This window comes from Camelus dromedarius, chromosome 14, assembly GCF_036321535.1.
Source record: "Camelus dromedarius isolate mCamDro1 chromosome 14, mCamDro1.pat, whole genome shotgun sequence".
NCBI lineage: Eukaryota > Metazoa > Chordata > Mammalia > Artiodactyla > Camelidae > Camelus > Camelus dromedarius.
Window position 1 is genome coordinate 48352137 of NC_087449.1, and position 21619 is coordinate 48373755.

The 21619-nt window shown below is 41.3% G+C and overlaps 2 protein-coding genes across 4 annotated transcripts in view; one reads left to right on the forward strand and one right to left on the reverse strand.

Moving 5' to 3' along the window:
- On the forward strand, window positions 1–13994 carry SYNC (syncoilin, intermediate filament protein). Of its 2 annotated transcripts, XM_031464642.2 has the most exons (5): window positions 1–111; window positions 4094–5240; window positions 10792–10916; window positions 11096–11172; window positions 12433–13994. In XM_031464642.2, exons 1-5 carry the CDS (start codon window positions 59–61, stop codon window positions 12441–12443), a joined length of 1413 nt encoding a protein of 470 aa, XP_031320502.1. In that variant the 5' UTR covers window positions 1–58; the 3' UTR covers window positions 12444–13994. The 2 variants fall into 2 exon arrangements, with proteins under 2 accessions (XP_031320502.1, XP_031320503.1); XM_031464643.2 differs by lacking the exon at window positions 11096–11172.
- Window positions 13805–21619, reverse strand: part of RBBP4 (RB binding protein 4, chromatin remodeling factor) — an 18368-nt gene continuing 10553 nt past the window's right edge. For both annotated transcript variants that reach the window (XM_031464644.2, XM_031464645.2), the window contains exons 4-12: window positions 20769–20942; window positions 20411–20526; window positions 20137–20297; window positions 19914–20040; window positions 19702–19779; window positions 18115–18191; window positions 17951–18008; window positions 17751–17861; window positions 13805–14790 (exon numbers count right to left, since the gene is read on the reverse strand). In XM_031464644.2, the coding sequence (XP_031320504.1) occupies window positions 14725–14790; window positions 17751–17861; window positions 17951–18008; window positions 18115–18191; window positions 19702–19779; window positions 19914–20040; window positions 20137–20297; window positions 20411–20526; window positions 20769–20942 (968 nt within the window). In that variant the 3' untranslated portion in view covers window positions 13805–14724. The remainder of the gene's footprint in view (window positions 14791–17750; window positions 17862–17950; window positions 18009–18114; window positions 18192–19701; window positions 19780–19913; window positions 20041–20136; window positions 20298–20410; window positions 20527–20768; window positions 20943–21619) is intronic.

Consider the following 21619-nt stretch of genomic DNA (forward strand, 5'->3'; position numbering starts at 1 on the left):
GGGCGGCCCGCGGGGCCTGCTATTAATACCGCGGCCGCCGAGCCCGGGTCGCTCAGCCATGGCCAGCCCGGAGCCCCGGCGCAGCGGGGACGGCGCCGCCCAGGCCGCGAGGTAGGACGGTCCCCGGCCCGTGTCGCCGCCCCTGGGGAGGGGGTGCTGCTCGGATTCCCTCCCGCCGCGAGCGTCTTTCACCGGGCGGGGGGCAGTGGTCCTGCGGGGGTGGGGCACAAGGCGGAGGAACCCCGCGAAGGGAGTTGAGGAGTCCTGCCTGGGGGCCCCGGCACCACCGTTTGCCTGGGTTTTTTTTTTTTTTTTAAATAGTTCCCCCTCCCCCACCCACAGGCGGTGTAAGGATTAACCCCTTCAGACTAATGGGCGTCAACCCTCGGATGCCATTCGGCCCCTAGTGGCCAAAAACGCTACCCGTTTTCTTTCATTCCTCACCCCAAATGCAGCTGGAGATGAAGGCTGAATCTGCCTGTGGAAGACACTTGGTGCAAGGTTGGGCGGCTGCCAGCTTGGAGTTGAGAGTTTGTTCAGGCAGCCCGTTCTCTCTGGTCTGGGGCCTGGGATTATGTGGGGAGGGTCTACTGTCCCAGACCAGCAGGAGGGCCATGGCTAGCCGGGGAGGCCTGGAAGGGAGGGCCTCTCCATCCATCCACACTGTCAGCTTGCCACTAGTTAGGGGGAAGGGACCTGTGGCTGAAGAATTTGGGGCGAATATGGTGCATTTCTGCCCCAGGTCAGCCTGAAGCCCTGGACTTCCCAGTGTCCCAAGAGGTGGAGGTGCAAATACACACACCTGACACCACTTCACTGTCATCAGGGCACAACTGAGCCTAGTTTGCACGTATACTCACCTGTACTGCCACACACACATATGGGTACATGCAAAGTCACACACCAATTCATGCCTGCACAGTGTCACAAACACTCCCAGCCACAGCCCTGATGGACAGGGTTGAGAGCTGCTGGAATCCTCTCAGGACAGGGACAGAGTGGCAGAGGCAGTCTGCTTGGGGCCCAAGGAAACCTGAGGTCAGGGGTCCCATCTGAGCTGGCTCCCTTGCCCCTACATCTTCCATAATCTGCTTTCTCCCCAGCAACTTAGAGAAGGGCACTGTGTGAGGGCAGCACCTGGCAGAGGCCTGGCACTGTGGGTGAGGTGACTGAGGCAACAGGGTGTGTGGTAACAGCACTGCCTGCCAGTCAGGAGACCTGGGTTCTACTTCCAGCTTTGCCACTTGACCTTGGGCAAGTTTCCTCCTTGGATCTCAGTCAGTTGCTGCCTGCCTACCTTCTACCATTGAGCCCCACCCTGGGATATAGAGCGAATCACTGTACTTGTGCTTAGGAATGGACTCTTAGGGGAGACAGACACACACTTCTATAATACAAAGCACTTAGCGTGAAGATGAGCTGCATCAAAAATGCATCGAATGGGGTTGTCTGGGAAATGCTTCACTAGGAGGTAGAGTGTAAGCAGGACTTGAAGGAGGAGTAGAAATTTGTTAGGTAAATAGATATAAACACATTTTAAATGCTGGGGCCAGGCTCTGTTATACTTGTTTGGCCTCTTTTAGACTTCATGCTCTCCTGAGAGTGGTAAAAAGGAGCTCGGGCTCTGGGGGCCAGACTGCCAGTCTTCTCCAGGCTCCACCGCTTATGAATTGTAGAACTTCAGTGTGCTCTTTACTCTGTGCTTTGGTTTCCTCATCTACAAAATGGGGATAACAGATGAACATCATATAAATGAGTATTCATGTAAAATGCTTAGAATACTGCCTTGAACAGGATTACATCATTCCTGGGTGGAGGACTCCGCTGGAGCACGATGTAGGGGCTGACTGGCTGGGAAAGCAGAAACTGTGGAGGATTCGGAGGGTCTGGCTGGCCAAGCAGGTGCATCCTTCCTGGCACTAGGAGCTCTACCTTTGCAGGTAGTATAGGACTGTTCTCTAGCCAGGTGGTATTCAGTGAGCTTTTTTTTTTTCCCACCTCAGCTGGACCCTTTAGACATTGTGGACTAGGAGTAGGAGGTGTAAGAAGTTAATGCATGTTCTGGATTGTCAAGCATTGGGGGGCTGTGGGGAGTCATGTGAGATGAGGCTGAAAAGGTATGTTTGGGGCCACATCTTTAAGGGCCTTGAATCTATGCTAAATAATTGGCTATCTAGGCGTGAAGTGGAGCAACGTGATTTGCTTTATGTTGTAGAAAGCTGCAGCTCTGTAGAGAATAGATTGGGAGCAGGAGGACGGGGGAGAAGGCTCATGGGAAGGCTGGTACAAAAGTGCAGATGAGAGATGATGACTTGGACCAGGGCCCTGGCAGTGGGGTGAAGAGGGGGATGGAGACTGGGGACTTTCTGAGATAGAGGTCAGTGCTCAGTGACTTGGCTGTATAGGGGAGGGAAAGCGCTGTTTAAAGACTTCTCGTCTCATCATCACATCTCGTATATGATGATGTGTTTCTCTGAGCTAGAAAATACAGGTGAGACAAGCTCAGGGGAAAGGATAATTTGGTGGCAGTTGAGTTTGATGTGCCAAGTAATACCAGGTGAAGATATTTAAAAAACACTCCATCTCAGGTAAAGTGAAGTGAATGGATTAGGTGATTGTTGAGTTGTCTTCAAGCATTAGGTTTGGTGCAGGTGCCGGGGTTGAATGAGGCCAGTGATGTCTGGAGCCTGGTGAAGCCACACTGCGGTTTTCAGAGGGCCACTATGAGATACAAAAGGGAAGCTGGGGATTCCTGGGGTGTTAAGAGAGGAGGGCCAAGCGCACGATTTGGAATAAAAATAATCTCTTGGGAACTTGGAGCTAAGAAATGGAGCTTAAAACCTGGACACAAGTAAGCCTTTTCAAGACAAATAAATCAAATTCTTTGCTATGTGGCGCTTTTCATTTATACTTCCTATCAAAAAAAGTTTATTGAAAGCTACATTCAAGTTTAGTCTGTTTTATAACTGGTGCACACTGAGTATGAGTTTCCTGCAAATTACTTAATCTCTTTAACCTGTTTCCTGACCTGTAAAATGGGGATAATAAATGTAAACACCTTATAGAATTGTTATGAGGATTAAATGAATTGATATATGTAAAGCATTTAGAACAGGGCCTGGCACATAGAAGACCTTCCAAAGTGTAATTTATTATTATTATTTCCATGGTATTTTATATTTTTGAAGAATTGCTCAGAGATCCACAGGGGGTAAGATGCATTTGAAACAAGAAAGACCAAAGCCACTTGAGGGTGGCAGGAGAGCATTCTTTAACAGGAAGTGAGTAAGCTAGCAGGCCACAGGCAGCTGGATTAAGGGGCTCATCTGTTAGAGTCACAGAATCTGAATTCAGGAACATTTGACAGGCCAGAAGAACGGGCCAATGCTAACAAGATGAAGTTTTCCAGGGACAAGAGATGTGGTTTAAAAGCACTTGGTGTGAAAAAGTCTTAAGGATTTTAGCCAAACTCAGCACTTGTCAAGAATATGATGGAGCTGCCCTTGATGCTGAGGGCATCTTGGCTGCATCAATAGGCATAGTGTGTCCAGAAATTCACTGCTCAGAGCACACCTGGATGCTGCTTCCACTACCCACCCCCAAGGGATAGTGACCCTGTCAATTTGGAGCCTATCAGAAAGAAGTGACCCAAATGACGAGGGCACCAGAAACCCTGGCATGCATGGAATAATAGAAGGATGAATCAGCTCTCTTCAAGTGTCTAAAGAACTTACATGGAAAAGAAGTTAGATTTGTCTGATTCTAGAAAGAAGAATCAAGTCCAGGGGAAATTTGCTGGGAAGGTTTTACCTCAATGCTAGAAGTTTCTTTTGACAGTGTGACAAATAGCGGCTCAGGTATGAGTTTCCTGTCCTTGAAGGTATGTAGGCAAAGGCTCGACATTGACATCATGGGATGTTGTCAGGAGATCCAAGCAGTGGGCTGTGTGGGGACAGATCGAAGGCAGGTAGGGGCGGACAAATGTCCTCTGAGCTGTGAGAACTGATAGAATCTAGGCCTGTGGTCTAGTGGCTCTAGTCACCAACCATCTGGGGACTGTGACTGCCCTCTCACCTTGTCATTTCTTTTGCAGAGAAGCAAGAGCAGAGGCTACGTCTCCTCTTCAGGAGGAGAGTTCTGACTCCCTGTATGAGGTGGGCGTCTGGAACCCAGAAGTTACTCTGTCTTTGGAGGGGACCTTGAACTTAGAGGACATTCTCTACCTGGGGGACCCAGGTAACCTTGATGAGGCCCTGTATGTGGAAGAGACAGAGATGCCGGAGGAGACACTGTATATTGAGGAGGCCAGGCCACCAGATGAAGCCCTGTATGTGGAAGAGCCAGTGAAGCCCGAGGAGACGGTGTGTGTGGAGGAGCCTGCGGAGCCAGGAAAGACCACAAACCCAGAGCAGGTGATTTATGGGGGCGAGACTGCCCAGAGCGAGGAGAAACCTAACCTGGAGGAGAGCCTCAGAGCTGGGCCAAGTCCCAGCACAGAGGGAAGCCTGAGCATAGAGGACCTGGAATTGCTGGAGGGGCGTTTCCAGCAATGTGTCCAAGCCGTGGCCCAGCTGGAAGAGGAGAGGGATCAGCTCATCCACGAGCTTGTGTTGCTCCGAGAACCAGCCCTACAGGAGGTGCAGCAGGTCCACCAGGACATCTTGGCTGCCTACAAACTGCACGCCCAGGCAGAGCTGGAGAGGGATGGGCTGAGAGAGGATATCCGGCTGGTCAAGCAGAAGCTGTTCAAGGTGACAAAGGAATGTGTGGCCTACCAGTACCAGCTGGAGTGCCGACGGCAGGATGTGGCCCAGTTTGCCGAGCTCCGGGAAGTGCTGACCGCACGGGCAGCCCAGCTCTCAGAGGAACTGGCCCAGCTCCGGGATGCCTATCAGAGGCAGAAGGAGCAGCTACGGCAGCAACTCGAAGCACCTCCAAGCCAGAGGGATGGGCATTTCCTCCAGGAAAGCAGACGGCTCTCTACCCAGTTTGAGAACCTCATGGCAGAGAGCCGCCAGGGCCTGGAGGAGGAGTATGAGCCTCAGCTGCTGCGGCTCCTTGAGAGGAAAGAAGCCGCAGCCAAAGCGCTACAGAAGACCCAGGCCGAGATCCAGGAGATGAAGGAGGCTCTGAGACCCCTGCAAGCAGAGGCCAGGCAGCTCCATCTGCAAAACAGGAACCTGGAGGACCAGATCACCCTCATGAGGCAAAAACGAGACGAGGAGGTGCAGCAGTACAGGGTAGGCCCACTGGGCATGGAAGGAAGTGTGGTCTTTTAGCCTGGGGAGGAACAGGTGACCCGTCAAATACCTTTGGGCTGAAGGATACTGTCATATGTAAGAACAATCTGTTCTTTGGGGTCAGTCACTCACTTCTTTACTCCATGCTCCGTTCCATTCATTCTGACTGTGCTAGGGCTGAAAGTTATCTGCATTCTTAGTTTACACAGCACTTTGGCACCAATTATCTCACTTGATCTTTGTTAACTCTCCAAGTCAACTATTATCATTTTTCATAGATGAGGAAACTAAGGCTCAGTGAGATGGAGTAATCTGAACTCTAGTCTAACCAGCCCCAAATATTTCAGTGCTCTTTCCACAGCACAGTTTTCCAGTTCTGAGTGATTCACACTTGGGTTTATATAGAGCAGGAGGGAATGGGGCTGGGTAGAATTCATGCTCTCCCCTTTCCCATATTCACCCTCAAGTCCCACCTGGCTGATCTCTGCTGATCTCTTCCAGTCTTAAAAAACTGAGATGAAATCTATAAAGCTCTATTCCTTATTTTCCTTTTTTGTGCATTTGTTACCATTTCACTTGTATTCAAGCTGCTTCTGCTGATAAGCCAGTTGTAATCTCTTTTATATAAACACTAGTGGGATATAAACACTAGGTGCATAAACAATTCTCTCTCCCCCAGACTGTGAGCTTTCAGAAGATAGGGAGTATATTTTACTTGTCTCTGCCACCAGGCTCAGAGTACACATCAGTCAAGTGCTGACTTAAGTGCTGCTAGGCGCTGTGAGAAGACTACGGTGTGGTGCTTTTCAGAGCAGTACATTTGTCTTGTGAAATACATGTTCTTTTAGATAAACTTAAAAACTTATGCCCTCTCAGAGATTTTGATACATCCTTAAGGGAATGTGTCCTCTTTTGAAAACAGCTGCATTCACTTCACTGAAGATTGTATTATGAAAACCGTGGTGGTTTTTTTTTTTGTCATAATATTGAATATTTTCAAACTAGGCATATGTGTACACCCCTCACTCACCCAACACCGGACCCATCTCCAACACATTGCTTTTTTATAGGGTCACAATCTAGTGTTAGGGCACTAATTATTTTTGCATAAACAAATACTATCCTTAGCAGCTTATACTCAGTCAGATGTTCCATTAATAACTGTAACCCAGGGTAGAAAATAACATGTGATTTAAGAGGTGCAGATAAGAGTGTTATCGGATGATGACGTATTTTAGCCATGGATTAAATCAGAGAACCCTTCACAGAAGATGGTGTTGTTTGAGCTAGGTATTGAAGTATAGGCAAGATCTAGAACAGTGTTGTCCAACAGAAATATAATGCAAGCCACATATATAATTTTAAATTTTCTAATAGCCACATTAAAAAGGAGAAATACATGAAGGTAATTTTAATATATTTTATTTGACTCAACAGATCTAAAATATAATTAGTAACTTGGCTGCATGTGAAAGGTGAAAAACTGAGAGGTGAGTTGAACTGTAAAGGTAGGTCAAGGCAGATCACATTGGACTTTGAAATCCAAACTAGGGAATTTGGACTTTATTCAGCGATAAGTTGCATTGTTAACAGTATTTAATCAAGGGCTTAACATGATTGTCTCTACTTTTAGAAACAGTATTGGTGTCAGTGTGTAAAATGGGCTAGGTACCCAGAGGCAAGGGACACTAGGAAGCTACAGTAGGTAAGAGAACACAACGGTAGCAGGAATAAAAGGAAGGGGAAGGATGTAAGAACAACTGTAGAATGAACTTGGCTATAGAATGAGTCAGGCAGAGACAGGTGAGAAGTCGAGAGGATGCTGACATTTCAGGCAAGGCTAACTAGGATGGTGGTGCTGTTAAATAAGGAATTCCCTGGATTAGAGTGTTCTGACATGGTACTGGAGTTGCAGAATTTTCCCCCGTGATTTTCATCACTGTACTTGTTTCAGATTTGATGATCTATGCAGCTTTCCATTATATGAAAAACAATCTCGGTGACTGTCTTCTATCACTATGCCATGATTAAAATAGGGCTAAAGGTCTGAAGGAGCTAATTCTTCTTTCTGAAATGGCTTCTTCCTAAACTGTTTGCCAGAGGTTACATGTAGCATCTGATTACTTTTCAAGGATAGGCATCATTCTTACAATTGCAAACTTTGCCTCTTTCATCACCACCATCCATTCATTCAACAGATATTTTCTAAGTGTCTGTTTACTATGTGCCAGGCAGTGAGCTATGTGCTGGCAAAACAGATAAGAAATGGCATTGGGGGTTGGGGGTGGAGAGGCAGTCCCCACCCCCAAAAAGTTTATAGTCCAGGAAGGATACCAGATAAAATGATTTCAAAAATCTAGGACACTTGATTTTAAGATCTATCCTGAGCTAAGATGTTAAAGAGTGTGAGTTTTAGAATCAATGAAATAATTAATATGCTTCAATGTGATACTGTAATAGTTGTAGGAATAAGGCATTGTACTGATGAAGCAGGTCTAATTACCCCTGCCTGGGGAAACGGGGTATTTCATAAGATTAACAATACCTAGCATGTACTTGAAGTTCTTCACGTGTAATAATTCATTTAATTCTTACCTCTGAGATAGGTCTGAACTACTGTCACCATTTGAAAAACAAGAAAACAGGTGAGTCATGTGTCCAGGGTTACACAGCTAGCAAGTGATGGAGGAAGGATGCCACTGTGTGCAATCTTTCTCAAGTCCACATTCATCACTACAAGATGTCTGAGCTGAGCCTTAAAGAATGAATTCACTGTGTAGACAAGGGAAAGGCATTCTAGGCAGAGGGAACAGCTTATACAAAAGCATGAAAACACAGACATGTTGTGGGACGCGAACAGCTTGGTGTGGCTGGATCATAAGGAATTTGAGAAGCAGAAAGATGAGGCTGGAGAGGTAGATTGGGACCAGGTTGTAAAGGGCTTTATGTAGTCTTTCGGTCAGTGGTTTTCAAAAAGTTTTCTTCAAAGCCACAGACCCCTTCCCCAAAACAATCTTATATAAATGCCAAGATATAAAGCAGGCAAAAGTGGAGCTAACTTCTAACTAAAGAGTAGCAAGGACACTCCAATATGGCCTCCTTCTGGGGTTTCATGGAAAACAGTTTGAAGACCACTAAAGATTCTACTGGCAATATAACAGTTATTAAGAAGATGAGTTCTAAACCAATGGCAAATCCTGGCTCTACCACTTACCAACTGGGAACCTTTGGACAAATTACTTGACCTCTGTGGTTCAGCTCCCTTACATGTACAGTGGGATTAATAGAGCTGTTGCAAGAAATGAACTAGTTAGTATTTGTACAGCACTTCCAATGGGGCCTGGCACATAGGTATGTACTCTTTACATGGCAATGTGGAGGGTGGACTGATAGAGCCTAGAAAGTCCACTTAGACTTTAAGAGAGATGAGAGATGTGAGGTAAAATGGGTAGGATCTGGTGACTGCAGTGATGGGGTGAGGAATTTGCCATAGTTTTTAGTTTGAAATTGGTAGTGTGCCAATGCTAAAGATGGAATATGCTTACTATCTGCATGCTTCACATCAATAAGCATTGTGTGTAGGGTGCTGGACATACTAAGAACCAGGAATTTACAGTCTGGTTGGGAGCTAGACATGAATAAATTGCAACATAAGGGAGCAGATGCTGTCTAGGTCACAGAAATGGCAGGAGTCAAGGCCCAGAAGTCCGACTTGGTCAGACTAGAGCAGCACTGTCCAACAGAAGTACTATGCAAGCCACAGATGTCACTTAAAATTTCCCTGTAACCACATTTAAAAAATGTAAGAAGAGGTGAAATTAGTAATTTTATTTAACCCACGTCAAAAATATTATCATTGTAACATGTAATCAACATTAAAATTTGAGATACTTAGTATTTTATACATACATATTTTTGGTGCCAAGTCTCAGAAATCTGCTGTATCTCATCTTTAGAGCACATCTCAATTCAGACTAGCCATATTTCAAGTACTCAGTAGCCACCTGTAGCTAGTGACTTCCATACTGGACAGTGTGAATATAGGAGTCATGGAGGTTCTAGTTAGAGGTAAGGGTCAAACTAGAGGGGTTCTGAATGCCCTAAGGGACTAAGGAAAGTGGAATTTATGAAATTGAGATGATAAAGCAGTTTCTAGAAAGTTAACCTAGCGGTGCTACATAGGATTAAGACTGGAGATTGTCCTTTACTGTCTGTCACTGTAACAATACTTCCTTCAATCTGTGAGGTTCTCCTTGTCAAGAGTTTATCAGTGATGTGCAGCCTGCCTTCCCAAGCATGCACTTTTGTGAGGTTTGGGAAACTGGGGCACAGAGGTATACAGTTGCTTTCCTTTAGATAACCTGCTCTTTGACGGTAAGGCCACATCTCTGTGTAGTGTCAAAGCATGGCTAGGCACTAAAAAAAGAACTTTTGACAATGTTGACAAAAGTTGAGATTCAACCAGAGTATTAAACCCTGCAGACTGACATGCCACAGGTATATCAAGGGCGACTCAGAACAAATTATTTAGATCCTTCTAATGATAGCATGTATCCAAACTGGATTCCTATGTTGTTATTCTTCAAAGTCTGCACTGAAGTCATTGCCCCTTAAAAATATGCCCTTCAACACTCCCTTCCCTTCCCAACTCCCTCCTGATTCCTGAGGATCCACGTCAGCTAGCAACTAAACCAGGCTGATTTGCTGACATCTTCCTTTCTTCATGCCTCAGGCATTAAACCTTGGCAGACAGTTTACAGAATGTATCCCACCTGTTTTGGCAGAATGGGAACTAGTTACCTGAAGACTCCTGAGGGCCTCCAGGGCATACCAACTTCACCTTCCAACTTAGCATTTTAGAACAACTTGTCCTTATGTGTAATGAGTAAAGGATGTAGGAAATTAACATCCACGATAGCCAACATCCTTACTAAGGCATCTATTTGCATGTCAAGTTGTAGTAAATACTAAGTTAAGGTTTCTGACTTCAGGGAGCTTCAAATATGAAACTGTATTTACTGTTTTTCCTCTAACCAAACAACTCAAAAATCTTCTAAACCTGGAATTCTATTAGCTGAACAATGCTCCTAGAATTCTAGTTAATATTTCAATAACTGCTCACACAAAGACTTGTTTTTTTTCCAACTTAAATTGTTTAAGTTGCAGAATGCTATAAAAACTATTCATTATCTTAATGGGAATATCTAAATTTGCACATAGAGTGAGGGATCTAGAAAATTCTCAGCTCACCAATTAGACAAAATCCTCACCTTCTGAAGATTGTGAAACAAAGAAGTCCCTCTAAGAACTTGTCCACCCTTTGCAGGATTCTATACATTAAGAAGCTGTGGTTAACAGACAAGATTCCTTTCAGGTCACCATTTTCAAAAACAGCATCTCTGTCAAAACAGTTTCTTTGAATCTCAGGTTCTTAACCTCAACACTGCCATGAAGATTAAATGATGTGTAAGAAGGTGCTTTATAATAGTATGGGCGAAGTCAGGTTTTTATTGTTTGGCTGATTAGAAATGTTCTTGGCCTTCTCCTGCAGGAACAGCTAGAGGAAATGGAAGAACGACAGAGGCAGCTAAGAAGCGCGGTGCAACTCCAGCAACAGAAGAACAAAGAGATGGAGCAGCTAAGGATCAACCTTGCTGAAGAGCTCTCAGCTTACAAGTCAGTTTTTGCTGCTATGCAAATCTCAACTAACACTGGCTGAGGGATGGTGGGGAGGGGAGATAGATGTTCCTCACGGGAAATTTCACTTTAAAGTGAAAAACAAAAAAATAATTTGCAGTGATTTTCAAATTGTGCTCATCCATGACCAGATGGAAAATTGCTCTCTTTTTTTAAAGGGCTATGCTACCAAGGAGCCTGGAACAGGCTAACGCTCCCACTTCTGAGGCAGGGGGAATTGAGACACAGTCACAAGGTGATCCTTGTGGGCTTAAGAGTGGTGTTTGCATTGATGCTGCTATCCTAACCTAACAATACTAATGCCTTAAAAAAAAAATGTGTCTAACGACAAGTAAGGATATCCCAATTAGGGATAACACATACCTTCAAATGGCCCATTGCAGGCATTCAGGGTTCATTTGTAATGTTTTAACTTTTAGTAGGACTCAAAATATGCCCTAATTATCACCAGGAAACCTGGAACAGGATAAAACATCTAGGCTCTGTGCAGTCTTACTTTCCTCACCCTATCTGACCCTCTCTGCTATTCATAAAGTTTCCTTAGAATAGCAGAGAAGGCAGTTATGCTACCAAATTCAGACTATGACAAAGGAAGCCAAGAAGGCTAAGTTAATTTGCTAAATAATCATTAAAAAAGCTGAAGAGGGTGTTGTTGAGATTGAAGGCCGACAGTATTGCTTTATTTGTGAAACAAGCAACACATCTATCCATCAATTTCTTTACATACCAATTATGTTTTTATATTCCTTATAAAGTCCTATATTCTCTTAGATAAATTTAGGATTAAAAAGTCCAAGCTGGATACTAGATAAATGTCCATAAATTTAAATTTCCTAATTAATCCTACGTCTTGGACACAAATAACAATTTTTTTTAAAGCTTTAAAAATTAAAAAAAAATCTTATTTTTAAAAAAATTTTTTGGGGGGAGGTAATTGAGTTTATTTTACTGTTATTTTTAATGGCGGTACTGGGAACTGAACCCAGGACCTCGTGCATGCTAAAAGCACGCACTCTACCACTGAGCTTTAACACCTTCCCCGCAAATAACTATTATAACTCATGCTTTCCCTAATTTACTAAGATTTTCTTTTACTGTTTTATCCAGGCATAACTGATAGTTTGGGAGGTTACTAAAAACTTGTAATTGAAGAAAATGATCTGCTAATTGCCTTTGTGTGGATCAAAGTTCACAAGGGAAAATACAACGATTCATCCAAAGAATCACAAGTACAGAATTTCAGTTCTTGTACTACCTGTGTAGTTAACATGGGCAGAGAAAATTTTTAGCTAGCCCCTCCCATCACCACCATAGGAGATACTCAAATATTTGCTGGGGGAAAAGTCATCCCTGATTTGATGTCAATCACACTCTAGCAATCTCTCCCCAACATGGCCTGCACTAAGCTTCAGAAGTTCATTGTTAAAAATTTTATACTGTATTATTTCAAGTTGCAGAAAATTTAAACTCATCCTTTTTTCTCTCAAACTTACAGGGGCTGTTTAGAAACCTATGGCCGAATCTGTAACTGAGAAACAACAGAAAAACATTTCCTAGCAAAGGATCACTAAGTATCCTTTGGACAGACTTTTTTTTCCAAATAGAGAAGGGAGTGCCAGGGACTTGGCAAGCAGTTCTGGGGAAGTTACAAATACTGGCTGACCTGTTTAAAAAGATTCTAGGGCTGGCTGGAGGCAGAACACTATCAATCAGCTCTTGGCTGGATTCTGTTTTGTAAGCTTCTGGTACTGATCTCAGCGGACTGAAGAATATATAAATGTGCCTATCACCCAGAAGCAACCCTCCACGTGGCACTGAGTAAAGGATGAATGTATGGACACACCCACCTTGCAGTGCTGTGAAGAATGTTATCTTACCTTGTATTGACCCAAACCAAAAACCTCTTCAGGAACACAGATGGGGTCAAAGACAGCAGATTTTCATTACAGTTGACACTTGAACAACATGGGGGTTAATTTGCATATAACTTAGTTGGTCCTTGGTATCTGAGGTTCCTCCACATTCATGGATTCAACCAACCACTGACGGTGTAGTACTGTGTGACATTTACTATTGAAAAATATCTGTGTATAAGTGGACCTGCACAGTTCAAACCCACGTTGTTCAAGGGTTAACTGTATATGGGTTTACAATTTTAACTTTTATGCCATGAGTGTTAAGACTTTAAATGAATTCCTTTACAAAGTTTACTTTTCTTTAAGTCTGTGCTGACTCATGTAGATTATGTGTCAATTTTCACTATACTCTAAAAGAACTACTGACTTACAGAAAAGAACCAATCCAGATTTGAACTTAAAGCTTACGGATATTCAGATTTCTCCAAACACCTTACCTCATGACAATGATGTGGGGTGAGAGCAATCTACTCAGTTTAACTGGGTGATTGGCAAGGAACCAGAAGTTTTATCTGGTTATGGCACTTGGCTTTCAAGAGCCTACTTTCCTAACCTCTAACTATAGGCCCCCAGTGAAAAACATACTGGGGAGATTCAACCTCTCTCTGAGAAAAGGTCAAACACCTTTTCCAAATTTAAACTTTGCCTTAAATTCTCTGCCACACTGCCTTTGATGTTCTTGAAAGTCCATGTAGTTCTTAGAGAGAGACTTCAAAAATGTGTTATTTTATCAAAGACTAATCTGTGCACCTCTGATTCAGTATTTTATGTCTTTCACTTTCCCTGGGAAGGAGTAAAGCTCTTTTCTATACTTCTGGGTCTATTATATTTAATTCTGCTCTTGGTTGTCAGAGATCATAGAAAACAACTGTCATCTGAACAACTCTTCTAGAAGCCAGAGACTGGTGTTTGATGGATGTTACATACTAAATAAAACCCATCAGCATGGGGTTATGTAGAAAAGCAATTTATTCCATTATAAGCACTTACACAGTTAGTCATGGAGAGTAACAGGCCTGCTGGTGAAACAGGTCACCCAGAATAAGAGACGGTATCGAACTAGTGGTCAAGGACTAACTCCTAAAAAAAAAAAAAAAGCAACTCTTATCCAGGATTAATTTAATTTTAAAAACAAATACAAGCTATCAATTCACTCTTCTCAACTTAACTGGACAGTCTACCTGTGGTATAACTGTCAGGTAAAAACATACATCTTTACAACTTGGTGGTCCCAAGTTTTTTTTGTTTGTTTTTTTTAAAAAAACCATTTCACAGAAAGGAAAGAATATGAAAACAGCTCAAGAAATACACTACAAGCAAAAATATATGGGGAAAGAAGAACACGCAGTTTTGATTTAACTGAAGAAAATTAGAGGGGACTGGTCTATTTAAGAAAATGTGCATCCTGGAAAGTTAGGTGTGAAGATTTTAGAGTAGGAATTTATATGACTTGAATCTTCCCTATTTCCTGAATAAAAATGACATCTTGCAGTATTTATACTTCATGGCTCAGACACCTACCTCACTTGGCTCTATTTCTTATTCACTCTAGCCTTTCCTTAAATGAGTCTGAAAAACTTGGGGATATAGCATAAGAAGAAAAATAACCACACACAATATTCCCCCTTTGACCTCTGTTACTAGAAAATTCCTGAAGAAAATTTAAATATAAGTCTGTGGCTTTGCTGAATCAAGCCCCCCAGTTAATATTTAGAAAACACCTTCTGTTTGAGCTAATAACATTGTTGATGGAACTTATTACAGAGGGATAACCAAACAAAGTCTGGTTATATCAAAACCAGTGTTATATCAATCTCAGGGTTGAGAGGAAGAAAAGGGGAGTCTAAAATCACAAGAAGTGCAGACATTATCTAGGACCCTTGTCCTTCTGGATCCACGCTTCCTTCGGGGTCTTCATCATTATAAATGTTCTCTGCCTGCCAAAAACAAGAAAAAGAGAAAAGGATACTGAGCAAACTGAAGGCCGTTTCTTTAAGTTAAGCTTTCAAATACATGAGGCCAGGGAGACAGACTGTGGGGCACATCGTCTGTTTTAACTATTCAACTCTGCAGTTGCTGCATGAAAGCAGCCACAGACAACCTACAAATGAATGAGTACAGCTGTGTACCAATAGAAACACGCAGCTGTCCACAGGCCAACCCCCTGGATTAGGATATTTCCCCAAAACTGAAATATGGGTACCATCTGCCTTTAACCAGACATTATTTAGAATAGTCAAAAAGTAAAAATAATACAAATGTTCATCAACTGATGAATGAATAAAAGTCATATACTGTATGATTTCATTTATATTAAACGTGCAGACAGGCAAATCCAGAGAAAGTACCTTTATGACTGCCTAGTACTGGGTGGACTGGAGGAAAATGGGAGTGATGGCTACCTGGGTATGGGGTTTCTTCTGGGGGTAACTGACTGGTGATGGTTGGGCAATTGTGTGACTATACTAAGTATCACTGAATTGTACATTAAAAAAAAAAGACAGAATCCCTGGCCCCCCAGCAAAATCTTGTTCCAAGTCTCAATCTATAAATATTTAAAAAAGAGAAACTGCTCTTGTATAAAATAAACTCCACTTCTACTACTTGATGAAGTATCCACACCACAAGCATCCTAAATATAGAAACCACTTTTCCCTTGGGCAAAATTTACTGTTCTTAGTATCTACTATGCATAAATCACTAGGGTAGGTGCTGCAGAGGATGGATAGTCTTACCTTACAATCTGACTACAGGGGAAATGTATACAATTAGGAGATGTAGTCTCGGGGGAAGGTATAGCTCAAGTGGTAGAGCGCATAATTAGCACGTACGAGGTCCTAGGTTCAATCCCCAGTACTTCCTCCAAATATAAATAAATAAATAAACAAACCTAATTACCTCCCCCTCATAAACTAAAAAAAAAGGAGATGCAGTCTGAAAACAAATGTATAATGTCTTTTCGAACAGCAGGCTCAATCCCACAAGCCTGTCCTAACTTCAGAGGCCAGTGTTAAACCCTGAGTGCCCACGATAACCAAGCACTTCTGCCAAACTTGAGGGGTTCCCACAACCCTGGCTCAGGACTGATTTCCTGGAATGACTCACAGAACCCAGTAAAGTGCTTTACTGGTTTATTATAAAGGTTACAACTCAGGAATGGCCAAATGGAAGAGATGCATAGGGCAAGGTGAGGGAGGGAGCACAGAGCTTCCACACCCTCTCTGGTGACATGGAAATAGTCACCAACCCAGAAGCTTATCAAATCAAAAGCTTTTTATGGAGCTTTCCCTAGAGTGTTTACAGGGGGCCCCTAAGTCACCTCCCTGGCCTAAAACTCAGGCTTGGCCAAAAGAGGCTTCTCATAAATAGCAACAGAGACTCCTACCACTCAGGAAATCCCAAGGGTTTTAGGAACTGTGTGCCAGGAACCTAGACAAAGACCAAATACTACTTATTCTACCACAATAATTCCTAAAAAACAAACAAAAAACCCAGAACAACTGAGTAAACTGAGTAAAGTAACAACCTAAACTGGAGATGATGGCCTTGAAGGTGACATAGCTTAATCTACAACATTCCCATGACAACTACTAAAATACTTTCAACTGATAGGCTATCCAAGGTAGCCCACTGCACTTTCCATTAGAACTCTTTAATTTTTATGTAAATTGTGTGGGTGCGTTACAAGGGAAAGGGTAGACTTTCGTTAACACATGAAACATCCTTATTATAAAAAATTACAATACAGAAAGAGATAAAGAAGAAATCAAGAATTTCCTAAACATACCAACTACATTTTGGCAAATAACCTTTTATTAAGTCGTCACATATAACTAAATATAAGACTAGATACCCATATTTGAATATGAGGGATTCTATCCTGCTGTTCTATAATCTGCTTTCTTCCTATTTAATTCTGAGACAAGTTTGTTTTGAATTCTTTTGACTTATTAGGATACTGTCATTTAAAACTTACATTAACTGTTTTTTAAATTGTGGTAAGAGACACATAACAAGAGTTACCATTGTAACCATTTAACTATGCAGTTCAGTGACATTAAGTCCATTCACACTTTGTGCAACCATCACCACTACCCATATCCAGAGAGCAACCATTTCTTATGTTGCTATTTATCAGACATTATAGTTATTTTTATTAAATTCTAAGTACTCTGAAAATTCAAAGGATGATCACCTTCAACAGGGGTATAAAGGCAGGGAATGTTTCTGCAATCTAAGGCAAGTTTCATGGAGAAATGGTACTATTATGCTGTGACATTGTGGTAGGAACTATGCTAGGCATGTTCACAAGTCATTTCAAGGGAATGACCATTCCTTAAAGAACTCAAATGCTTGCAAAGATAGAGAAACAAGAGGCAAGCCAACAATTAGGAGGTTACTACAACAGCCTAGGAAGCAGTATGAGAACTTGACCAAAAAACTAGGGTGTGGAGTTGAAACAGGAAAGTTTGGGTATGTCTGTATTCATAACATGAATATAGATGGGAGAAATAGTGCAGATAGACAATATAAAATCTGATAAGTAAACCAGACGGAGAGGTGAATAGACAATGGAGGGAAACTTACTGAGTTTTCAAGTTTGATGAGCTGGGGAAACACTGGAGCAGTACAGAAAACAGAAAAGTCAGGAGAAAAGAAAGGGAAGTAAGGAAAGGGAGGAGAGAAAAAAGATCAGCTTTGTTTAGCTGAGTTTGAGATACCAGTGGGACAACTAGATAGAGTAAGCAGTTGAAAATGATAATGTGCAGGTAAGCACTAAAGACACACTCGGGGAGTAAAATGAACAGAGCTGCCAGTTGTACTGATGAAGTAATATAAATATGAAATGATACTAGGTCTCATTTATCTGAACTTGCCCAAATAACTAAACACTTACCATTTGCCACACTTGCATGATATTGTCTTCTGATACAGAACAAATCACCCAAGGTTCATTGGGATTCCAGGAGAAATCAGATATCTTGGCAGTGTGACCACCATGAATAAACTGAAAGAGGAAGGAAAACAAAGATGAAAAGCAGATAGAGGACAATAAATTACAAACTCCTTCTGTATTGCGCAATATCTGTAACATACCAACAACTCTGGTGGCCCATCTTCTGCATCTTCTGGAGACTGTTCCTCTCCAATTTTACTAGCACAAAAAGATTTTTAAAAGTTAAAACAGATTTACCTTGAGTAACAAATTCTGGAAAGTATAAGAAAATAACTCAACAAAGAGTAATTAATACAAGATTTACCTTAAATCCCAGACATTCAGCCTGCGATCGGTACCACTAGAAGCCAAAATAGTCTCATTGTGAGGTGACCACTGAACCTATACGTAAGAAAAAGCCATCAATTAGAAAATTGAGGAGAAAATACCTAACATTATATTTAACAATTTAACCCATTATTAGCCCTAGCTTATATTCTATTTTATCTTGCATTTTTTTGAAGATTTCATCATCTATACTTATTGTCTAAATCTGGCCTCTAGCTAAATGTCATCTAGTGCTGACTTAACCTCACACACACACACAACAATTATTTAATAAAGTACTTATAACGAATTCAGTATTATACATAGGACCGATTAAAAATGACTCTTTACAACAATGATTTTATTAAATTTAGCCACTACACATGCAACAATCACATGACCAGTACTTAAGAATTTGGATACTCTCAGCAAGAACCCCATTACAAGCAAAGACAGAGAGAGTGAAGACAAAATATTCATTGGAGTAGGCTGAAGAGTAAAAAAATAAGGTTAAGAGATTAAGTGTATACGGGTATGGCTCACCTAGGGCCGAGTTCAGATGTCACATTCACACACCAAAATTAGTTTTTTTGATTACCCTTCTGTATGTAATATTTGATGAAACAATCTTTTACTACAGCAGTTTTAAATGGGTTCTTCTTCATTATAGAATTTTAAGCTCTTTGACAGCAGACTATAATGTACTCCTCACAGTGCCCTTGCATTAAACTTTGATCATAATGCAACAATTCTTTTTTTCCTTTTTCTTTGAAGTATAGTCAGCTTACAATGCTGTGAAGCTTTGAGCATAATGCAACATTAAAAAAAATTTATATATATATTTTATTGAGGTATAGTCAGTTTATGATGTTGTGTCAGTTTTTGGTGTATAGCATAATGCTTCAGTCATACACGAACATACATACATTTGTTTTCATATTCTTTTTCACCATAAGTTACTACAAGATATTGAATATAGTTCCCTATACTATACGGTATGAACTTATCTATTTTATATATATTAGTTAGTATCTGCAAATCTCGAACTTCCAATGTATCCCTTCCCACCTCCTTCCCCTCCATAACCAGTTTGTCTTCTATGCCTGTGAATCTGTTTGTTTTGTAAATAAGTTGATTTGTCTTTTTTTTTCAGATTCCACATATAATTGATTCAACAATTATTTTTTGAACTGAGTCAGAAGGCTCAGTATACACAGAAAGCTTAATTAAACTGATGAGGCAGAAAACATGGAGCCAGTACTTTAGGCATGAACTGTGAAACTGACATAGCAAGTTATGAAAGATAAAGGAATGGAAATAAGGGAAGAGATAAGTGTCAGGAATGAGGTTGATAAAATAATCAGGCAGTAATTCTTAGTACTTCAAGAAGGTAGGTGACCAATGACCAGTCTGAGAAGTACAGACACAATGGAGGCAAAACAATGCCAATTCCTATACAAATTAGCACAGGCATATAGAAGATTTTTTTTTTAAATAGCAATGGGATAAAACACAAGTGTGCCCACTTCCACACTCAGGTTTTCCTTAAAAAAGAAAAAAAAAATTGGGAGCATTCATTTCTTACCTGGAATATTTCATCCTTATGTGATTCAAAGGAATGCAACTTCAGTTTCAGATTTCTCAGATCCCACAAGGCAACAGTCTACATACAAAAAAGAAAGCAAGATCAGTAGATGAACATATTTTTTTAAAATGAGAACACTAAAACGAAAAAGCTATGTATTCAAAAAAAGGCAGAGAAATTCACTGTTTTCTTGTAAAATAAATCAAACCGACCTTGTCAGCTGATCCTGTGGCAAGAATGAACTCACTATATGGATTGAAAGAAAGGCAGTTCACTTCAGCAGTGTGAGCATCAACTGAGTGGCTTGGTTTCGAAGTATTGTTTGAACGAGTATCCCAGCTTTAGTAAGAAGAAAAAATATGAAAAAAAGCTTGAAATGCGTAACTAAATATAAAACTTAGATAATATATTGAGAAAAAGATGGATTCTACTCACATCATAAGTTTCTGATCATCAGCAACTGACCCAAACAGAGACTCATGGAGCAGATGCCAAGAGACGTCTTCTACTACTGCTGTATGCCCTGTAAAGATGGTCTTCGCATCCACAACTTTTCCTTCCTTTGGAACAGCACTGATGTCCCATAGGCAGATGGTCTTAAACGTAAAATTAATTATTATACAAAAGAAAGAGTCTCATTTCCCCACACACCCCAGAAAAAGAACTGATAACCAGCCCAGATTTGCTTCAAAACGGAAAGGATACGCACATGGTCATCTGAAGCACTAAGTAAGTGCCCACTGAGATTTGGGTTCCAAGAAAGCCCATAGCCTTCCTTCTGATGTCCACGGAGACGCAAGTCTGGGTTGCACTCTCCAGAAGGGTCTGCAAAGTAACAGACACATCAAGTCTATCCAGCCCACTGCTTCTTTGGATCTACTAAGCATAATGGAATTTTGATCAAGAGATCTAAACCTCTTAATTTTTGTAAGCAATATAGACCCATTATGATCAATATATAATGCTTAAAACTGCACATTCTGTTCTATGTAAAACATTTTCTTCCCACCTAGAAAGAAGGATGAATACCCACACACATCAATATAAATCACAAAAAGGGCAGGTACCTGGTTTAGAAGGATGTTTCGTATAGTCAAAAACAAGAACATCACTGGATGGAGTCTTTGTTGCAATGATGCAAGGGTTCTGGGGCATATAACGTGCCCTGTTTACTTCTCCTTCATGGTTGATCTTGATTTCTATTTCAATTTTTCCACTAACTGAGCCAAAACCTCCGAATTCTGTAAATAAGATAAACTGCAAATGAGGACAAAGCAAGAGCTACTCTGTCCAAGTATGATGCAGGCAAGATTTTCAATCAGCAAACTAGTCTAATACTAGAAGCAATTTAGAGACTTGTTAGCAGTACAAAGTGCTTTCACACTCCTTATTTCATTTGATTCTTACCACAACACTACAGAGTATGGAAAAGTTACTGCCTCCAAAAATTTTACATGGGAAAAGAGAAGCTCCGATGACCTATGTTAATTTGTTCTTGGTGACCTGACAATAGCAGAACCTGAATCCTTATTTTTCTGATCCCTATACTGGTACTCTTTCCACTATATCTACAATGATTCTAGGTAGTTATATACTAAGAAGTATTATATATTACTATCTGAAAGTAAGGAACACTACTGACTCTACTTCAAAATTTCTCAGTAAGTGGCTTTCAAGCCTCATTTAAACTATCAAAACAATGTGCTGAATAAATAAAATCAAAGTTACTATTTTAATGAATATCAAGTACATGGTGTGCTAGGTACTAAAGAGTCCCTCTTATACTATTTGAAACTTTACATTGGGATGACCTTTCTGAAATATCGCCACTGTATCATCTCCCCGTATCCTTTCCCTTAATCTGGTGAGGAAAAACAGAACCACAACAGCTGTTTCCATTTTCCTGACCCGCCCTCCC